Source organism: Gracilinanus agilis, chromosome 2 (assembly GCF_016433145.1).
Source record: "Gracilinanus agilis isolate LMUSP501 chromosome 2, AgileGrace, whole genome shotgun sequence".
Lineage (NCBI taxonomy): Eukaryota > Metazoa > Chordata > Mammalia > Didelphimorphia > Didelphidae > Gracilinanus > Gracilinanus agilis.
This window is the reverse complement of record NC_058131.1, coordinates 434,565,257-434,574,173: the sequence shown is the minus strand read 5'-3', so window position 1 is coordinate 434,574,173 and position 8,917 is coordinate 434,565,257. Positions and strand designations below refer to the sequence as shown.

At 37.5% G+C, this 8,917-nt stretch overlaps 1 gene segment (V, D, J or C); it reads right to left on the bottom strand.

The window, feature by feature from the left end:
* Positions 1 to 7,642: 7,642 nt before the first annotated feature.
* On the bottom strand, positions 7,643 to 8,176 carry LOC123233913. The segment is given in 2 exon segments: positions 7,643 to 8,046; positions 8,131 to 8,176. Coding segments are annotated over 2 exon segments (450 nt in total).
* Between the last annotated feature and the right edge of the window lie 741 nt (positions 8,177 to 8,917).

Sequence of the window (8,917 nt, the reverse complement as noted above, 5' to 3'; positions counted from 1 at the left end):
CACTAGCACATGTGAGTCATAGACCTCCCCCCTTGCCACTTAATTCTAAGTGGGGTGGGGTATATGCATTCCTGATGGCTAAAGTCTAAAGAATAAATAGGGGAGAGCTAATTTCATCTTCACAGTTGGCAACTGGTGGCTGTCCTCTTCTCTACAGGAGTTATTTCTCCCAAATGATGGCTGTGAGGACTAGGTTGGAAGCAGGATTGGTGGTCTTGGAGGTGTTGCCACTTAGTAAGATCTTAAGTAAGAAAGTTAGTTAAACCTTTCACACTTTCCTCACATTCAAAGGGGATTCCTTTCTAGCATGAATTCCCATATATGCTGCAAACTTGTCTCCATATAAAGGATTTTCTATATTCATTACACTAAACTAATTTTTCATTCTGAATTCTCTTATGTCTAGCAAGATCTCCACATTGAATTAAGGGGTTTATTTTTGTTTTTCAGTCAATGAAATCTTTCCTTTTCTCTCTCTTCTTTCTCCACTAACCCCACCATTATTAAGAAAGAAAGAAAAACTAGTGGTGTCCAGAATAAAATGCAATATTCTAGATGTGGTCTCATTTTCAAATGTGTTACTCTACACTTTTCAGAAAACACTGTTAGCTTTTGGAAAGGAAAATAGGGAATTTTGATAACACTTGTACTTTCTAATGTTAGAAAAGGATTTAAATCCACATGGTGTGTCAACTGCCATCATCCTATGGTTAAGGCCCTAACATCCTCTTTACCTGATTAATATATTGATTCACATCAACTAAAGGAGAAAATAATTTTGAACATTTTACCAGTTGGAAATAGAACATACCTAATCTTTACATTAAGGCATGCTTATCAGTATGCATAATGCATATCAACCTTAGGATGATGAGTTGACCAGACTTGCACTTTAGGAAAATTATTTTGATAGATGAGTAAAAGATGGATTTTAGTGGGAAAATACTTGAGAGAGGGAGACAGTCAACAAACTATTGCTCTCTCCCAATGGTGAGGGAATGAGAGCTTGCCCCAGTGTGGTATCAGTATCAGAGGTGAGAAGGGATTTTATAAGGGATTTTACAAAAGTAAAAATAACAATGCTTGGCTATTGATTGGGAGAGGGAAGTAATTGAGAGTAAGTGAAAAGTTGAGAATGACAGAGTATTAAGTATTATCTTAGCATTAAGTCGTTTTCTATTAAGGTAGAAGAAAGAAACTAGAGGAAAAAATTAAGAACTATTCAAATTCAGTGTTTACTAGTTCCTGAAATTAGGTATCTTATTCTCTATGAATCTTGACCTCTGCTTCCTCTAGGCTTCACTGGCCTCTCACTTGTTGTTGCAGTAATGTTCCCTTTGTTAGGCCTGGGAAGCTGACTGAGTATAAGAGTTGATAAAAACAGCAACACCTAATGAATGGCAGGAAAACCCCCAACCAGTAACATCTGTTAAATGGCAGGAAGACTCCGACCAGTAACATCTGTTGAATGGATGATAGGAAGCATTTGTTGAATAAACATCCAACCCCACCCCCCAAGTTCCTACTCAAACTATATAAGCTAACTGAGCCTCTCATTCAAACATTCCATTTGCCTTGGAGGCTGTGGGACCCAAGCTCGAGCTTGCAATAAAACAGTAACTCTTGCTTTTACATTATCTGGTGTGCCTCCTAATTTGAGAAATTAGAACGGGGCCAAACACCTTATGGCATTGCTAGAAGGAGCTCATATTCCATATATCACTTTTCTGGGTGGAGGAATTGAGTCAAAGTCACCATGCATATTTAGAAAACTTAAGACTTCTCGAACCAATAACCTTTTCTCTCAGATAAAAATATCCTATCTGATGAGAGTGTGATTCTTTGAACCTCTCTGCCAATGACCTAAAAATCTAGCTTAGAAAGCAGCTATGATTCAGATTTCTTTGAAATAATCTTCATATTTCAATTATCATTTTCATCACCCAGAATATTCAGTTCTATTGCCACCTGCTGCATATTTAATATACCCACAAACATTTTTCTTCTCATCTCCACATTTTTTTCTTTTCAAAACAGAGATTTTATAAATTTTGGGTTCTTATCTTTTTAGAGATCTAGAACTCATTATTATTTTTAGGTACTCAACTCTATGGCCCTACCAAAATAAATAAACAAATAGACAAACCACCACTAGTCTCTCTCTTTGCCACCGTTACAGCTTTGGAGTCTTTATACATAAAGCAGGGAGTCTAAGGCAAGTCTATTTTGTTTCCTCTCCCTGGTTATCATAATTCTTACATTTGAGGCAACCTCTTTTTGTTTTATTACATACCAGTTTAAGGACAATATACAGTATAAGATGAGCATTTAGATAGTGCAACAGATAGAACACTGGGCCTGAAGCCAGGAAGCCTATCATCCTGAGTTCAAATCTGGCCTTAGACACTTACTAGCTTTATATTCCTGGGCAAGTGACTTAATCCTGTTTGCCTTAGTTCTTCATCTATAAAATGAGCTGAAGACGGAAATGGTGAATCATTCTAGTCTCTTTGCCAAGAAACCCCAAATTGGGTCATGAAATGTTGGACATAATTGAAATGAATGAATGACAACAAAAGCACAAGATGGAACAGAGTTCAATAACAATAGAGGAGGGATGTTCATGACACTCAAGTCCATAATCTATAGTTTCAGAAAAGCTAGTGTAAGGGTAGAATTTTAGATTTTTCCCATTTCATATATTTGATGGTCATCCCATACATCTTATTCATAGATAGCAAAGAATATAAAACTGGGAGCATCATATTAACAATTTATGAAGTGTATTGTATGTAAAGAAGTACTTATGCTTCTTTTTAATGTGAATGAGATTAATAATTAACTTGACCATAGAATGAAGGCTACTGGTTCCACATGAAGAATTTCTAGTACCAAATAGATAAAGTCCTGACTCCATAAGATATAGTAGCCACTACTTAAAGGAGCAAAGAACTTATCATAAGATATGCCATAAGGCAAAATACATGTGCTTACAATTAAGAATAAATTAAAACCCAGAAAAAAATGAATATAATACTGCAAGATGCAAAAATAGATCTTCAATGAAGTAGAAAACTTCTAAGAATTCCTGATGAAAAAACCACAACTATGCAGAAACTTTGAAATAAAGTAGAGTAAAAAGAAACATAAAATGTAAAATAATTAAGCAATTTTCAGGGATTAAATAAGGATAATTTATATCTGGTAAAGTGGGTAGTGTGCTAGGCCTGGAATTAAGAAGATTTAAGTTCAAATCCAGTCTCAGAAAGTAATGTGATCCTAGGAAAGTCATTTAACTTCTGTTTTCCTCACTTTCCTCATCTATAAAATGAGAATAACAATAGCATGTCATTATGAAGATCAAATAAGAAAATTACTATATATATATACTATCAAGCACTGCTTGACAGATATATAAATTTTATCTATGTTGATGACGATGGTGATGGTGATAACTTCTAACCTCTCAAGACCCTTTTTTAATCATCCCTCCTCAAATCTGTTTTGGCTCCAACTACTGCTAAACTTAATCCACCTTTACCTCTTATCTTTATCATCTTCCACCCTTTCTCTTTGTCCCTTCCTCTCCTATTTCCCCACTGGGTATGAAAGATTTCTTTACCAAAATGTGTTTGTTTGTGTGTGTGTGTGTGTGTGTATCAAAATTTCCTATATAATTTTTCAGTCACATGACTTGAGTTCAAAATCTACTTCTTATCCTTATCGCTTCTGTTACCCAGGAAGAGTCATTTCTTCATTATGCCCTCAAAGATCTTCTAGATCCTGGACTGGGGACTGGACTAGCCTTCTGATGCTATGATCTGATGATGGTGTAAGAGTTAGAGGGCCAGAGCCCAGAGGTGAATGGAGCAAACTTCATTTACAGAGTCTACTAAAAGAAATTTCTTAAGAGAAGTTCAGAAAGATTCAGTCAGTCCTTAAACTTACCACGTAGAATTCAAAGAAGATATTTAAAGCAGTCTCACCAGGGTCTCAGCATTCCAACACTCCTCCATGAACAAGAAAAGGTCCGTCACCAGATGCTCTCTTCCACGAAAGACCTCTCACTCACTCAACCCCCTCTTTTTAAAGGGGTCACTTCAGCGTCACTTCCTGTACCTCCCTCCTAATTTGCATGTCCAATCACAATATCATAGTACTGCCTAGGGGACAGTCAGTTGATTCTGATTCGTCACCCACTCTAGTGGGTTATGGAGCTCCCAGAATTAGAGGTGTTCTCACCTTTGGTGATTAAATCTAAAGATGGGCAGTGTAGACTTAATCTAATTATCACAATGGCTTGTCAAGAGCAGGTATACATCAACAGGAAACATAAACTTTGAAATGTAAAGAAATAACATTTAGAATAGATGCTCTCCCTGGGATAGTGAATAGGAAGTGGAAAGAGAAGGGACAGGAAATAGACCATTTGAGAAAACAAGGATAACTACAATCTTTTCTCACTGAAAGGGAGTTTAACTTTCTTTCCAGTTATTATTCTAGAATCCTTTCAAGTAGTTGCTTAAATATATGGGTAACAATGCTTCTTTTGTGAACAATACATATGAAAACATTTCATACATTCAGTAAATATCCCAATGTCAAGTGTGACTATTTCTTTACCTTATGTTTGACAAATTCTAAGAAATTAAAGTCACTCTTTGTAAAGCATGAAAAAAGTCATTAAACTTGACAATTAACAGACCAGGGGTAATTTTAGACAAAACAATTCCAGTTGTATGAAAAGGTTAGAAGACCAGTTGGAGAGAGATAAGAGAGTAAAAGGAAGGATCCGAGATGAACCTGTCAAGGAGTTTTGGGACAAAAGGCAGGGGTAGAAGATAGAGGTCTTGGTCAATGCCCTTCATTTTGACATGAAATAAGAGGCAAAATCCTCCACTAAGAAAGTGAGAGGAGGTGGTCAATTTAAGAGACTTGAAATGAGATGAAAAGATGTGGAAATACCTTTGTGGTGAGTGGAATTGATTAGTGATTGTCTTGCCATAGTAATGACCAGTTGAGATTATATGGTGTTAGTTTATACTAGATGTAATCAGCATGATTTTATGATTTTCTTCTGAAGTGTGTGAATTAGAAGGAAGGTAATGGTAAAAATTAATACAAAATTGAGCCTTGGTATAGCAAGATCAGCTATAGGCCAAATGGCCAAGGCACTTAAAATAAGAGGATAGCACAAAACTGACTTGGTTACTGTTGTGAGGAAGATAAGATTAGTTATTGATTAGGTATTAAGATGTATCTAGCAGGAAGGAGCTAGAGCTGGGAATTCCAGGATGGAATGAGGGAGCAGGAAGAAGTGACTTGTGCTCTGGGAAGGACTCCATTGGGGGTCAACACAAACTGTGGTTAGCCCTTGGAGCACTCAGAATAAAAGAACATCCTGTACCCTGATTTTCCCCTGGGATCCTGAGTGGTGGCATCTAGCAGAGAGAGAAGATCAACAGTCCTGTACCAAGGAAGGGGAGAAAGTTTTGAGATCTGGTGGACAGCGTTTCAAGCAAAACCCTCCCTATTTGGTACCTGAGACAACCTTGGCTCTTGGCATCCAGAGATCATCAGTGGATTGCAGTGAGAATCCCAAAGCCACAAAGCCCCTAGCTGAGCTGCTTAAGCCTGGCAGGTTCCAGATCTGAGGCAGTCACCCAGAGACTCCACTGCTCCTTGGGCCCTGTCAATTTAGATTACTAAGTTAGTGTAGAAATAAGTCTTTCCTTTCCCTGTGGGTTATGTCATTAGATTTAAGGTTTTAGAGTAGATATCCCTATCCTACCTTTTAGTTGTTCATAATTAAACCTAGTTGTATCCTGTTACCTTGTCTGTTGGATTCAAAGCCTCTGGCCCAGTGTGGCAGTTGGACAACTGTTCCTTTTTCAGTTAGGAGCAGCTTGGCTGTTCTGATCCCCATGTCCAGGTCTAGTCTCTCATAAACCCCAGTGTGTGTACTCACAATCACCTAGTTTTATTTAATAACCCTGGTGACCCCATTACCCTTACTTATATTTCCTACATTACTCAAGAGGTCAGGATGGGGATGGGGGTAGAGTACAGCCACTGTTAGACAATGGCCTGGAAAGAAGTAAAGGGTAGAGAAACTGGAAGTCATAGTAAGAAAGAAGGACAAAATTAAAGAATATAAGACAGAGAGAAAGATAAAATAATAATAAATTAGGCCTAATAAGTTACAACAAATTATGATTAGATAAAGGATCATCAAAGGTCACAAATATGTAGATATAACACTTGTTGGTGATGGTAAGCTCAAGGGTGTGCCATCTCAGTAAGTAATGCTAAATGAGTAATTTCAAAAAGTGGGAAATATTTTATTTGAGAGGAGACATTGGAGAAGAGAGAAAGATTATAAGCCTGATTCTGGATTCATTAAGAAAGGAAAGAAAGTGACCTAAAGTATCATTATCTCAATTTGGTTATAAAGATGGATTGAATAAATCTCAAAATAATTGTTTACTGAGTAATGGTGGCAGAAAGTCTCAAGAAAACAGTCAGGAAAACAAAGTATTTCAATTTTCCCATCATGATCAGAAGGTCTGAGAGAAAATGTCATTAGTCCTGGAAAAGGCAAGTAAGTGGCAAACAAATTATGTGGTGAAAAATGATAAGAAAAAAGACAGTTTCAAAGACTTGTATAAATAGAACAAGTTAGCAGAACTAGAACAGATTATCCTCCAATATCAATATTATGAAAATAATTTTGAAAGACTTAAAAATTCTGATTAACTAAATGATTACCCATTTTCATAAGGAAGGGGGGAGAGAGAGGGAGGGAGAGAAAGAAAGAGAGAGAGAGAAGTCTGGAAAGTTATTTTATCAGGAGTGAGCCAAGTCTCAGAGAGTGAAAAAGGATGAAAGAAAAAAAGAAATGTTAAAGGGGAAAATAGAATTGTTAACTATGGAACCGGAAGTCCAGAGAGCATAATGGAAGGGATATGTCTTGAATGGAACAAATGGAATAGAAACAAGGGTCTGAGTTATGTGGGTCAAGGACTGAGATTTATACAGTCTCAGCCAGGATTCAGAATCACTGGCATCAGGAAAGCATTCTAAGAATTACAGAATAGGACTGTGGAAACCATTGAGGAAAGAATTTCTACAGTTTTTGTAATAGTTCACAAGTTATCAGTATAGAGTTGTAGCAGGGCTACATACAAAGGAGGGCTCATTTGTGACCCTCCTTTGATGGTGAGAAAAAAGGATATATCATGTAGTGGGGGGTGGGGGGGTTAGATAAGTGATCCAGGTAGAGAGAGTTTCATTTTTTTTCTCCAAAAACAGTTTCATTACTGTTTTCCTCCAAAAACCAATTTTGTTACTGCTGAGTATTTATACATTTAAATGCATTTGAATATATAATCCATGTGAAAAGGTTATGTACATAGCAACTGTTCAATAATTTCTGTTCTTTCAAGTAACTACTTTTCTACCTCATATTTTAAAAGTTCACAGAAATCAGTCATATACCTATGTAAAGCATTATAATAACATTTGTCCACTCTGTGCCTAGGAATCCATAGAGAGAAGAAAGAATCTCAGACAAAGGAGAATCCCTGGGGCAGTTGTCTGAGAAGAGAAGAAACCACAGACCCTGAAAGTAGACTCTTCAGCATCATTTGTTGTTAAGCTCCCTCTCTAAGCCAGTATTCTCAAGGTCTCCACTTAGGAGGAGGTTTATGTCTGCTCTCTCACTCCTTTCCCTCACTGTGCCTCTTGCACAGTAATACACGGCTGTGTCCTCAGCTTTCAGGGAATTCATCTGCAGGTGCAACAGGCTGTTGCCATTGTCCCTGGAGATGGTGAATCGCCCTTTCACAGAGTCTGCATAGCCTGTGCTAGTGCCATCTTGATTGATTTCTGAGATCCACTCCAGCCCCTTCCCAGGAGCCTGGCGGATCCAGCTCATCCAATAGTCACTGAAGGTGAATCCAGAAGCTTTGCAGGAGAGTTTCAGGGATCCTCCAGGCTGTCTCACATCTCCCCCAGACTCTACCAGTTGAATATCACAATGGACACCTGAAAACATCAAGAGATTGCATTTAAAGACAAGTCACACCAACATAACACTTCACAATCTTTCCATCTCCATAAAAAATCTACCTTGAAAAATGGAAAAAATAAAAATCCAGTTCAATCCACATCTCATTGTAGAGGCTCAACAAAGTTAGTCCTTAGGAAGGAAATGGAAGAAAGAAGCCACACAAGCCTGAAGCTCCTCTCCTAGTATGGCATGCATAGGTTTTATGCTGGTTTTCATACCTGGAGGGAGGGACACTATTTGCATGTTCTCCTCTATTAAATAGGAGGATGAGCAGCTGCCACTCCCATGTAGGTTAGTTCTCCCTCTCAACTCCAAAAAGAAAGATCAGCTAGAGCTGATTCCAAAGCCCTTGGGAATATTTTATGACACTAAGAATTTCAAAAATAATGATGGGGCACAGTGTCTGTCCTCCATCATTCTAATTTTTCTCAGTTTCAAAAGAATGCTCATTAGACTTTTGTTTAGTCCTAATATTTTCTGAGTCAATCTGATTCCTATTTCTAATTAGAAAAGCAGCCTAACCATCTCTCATTACTTTCATTTTTTTCTTAATATCTCTGTCCCTATCCCTTGGCTCCTATTTTTCTGCTTATTCTTGAAATTGAAATCTACTTGTAATTTACCTCCAGTCTCCACATTTTCTTATATCCCTCTTCCAAGGAGAGGAATTGAAGCATGAAGTGGACATGAACACTTTAAAAACTCCCATGGGATCCCTAGGTATTATATTCTTTTTTTTTAGAGAGGCCCATCATGGGTAATGACAATATTATCCTCTAAGGCATGTCTTTGACTTCTAGATTGTCTATGAAAGATCTCCATACCCTGAGCATTCAGAGGCAACTC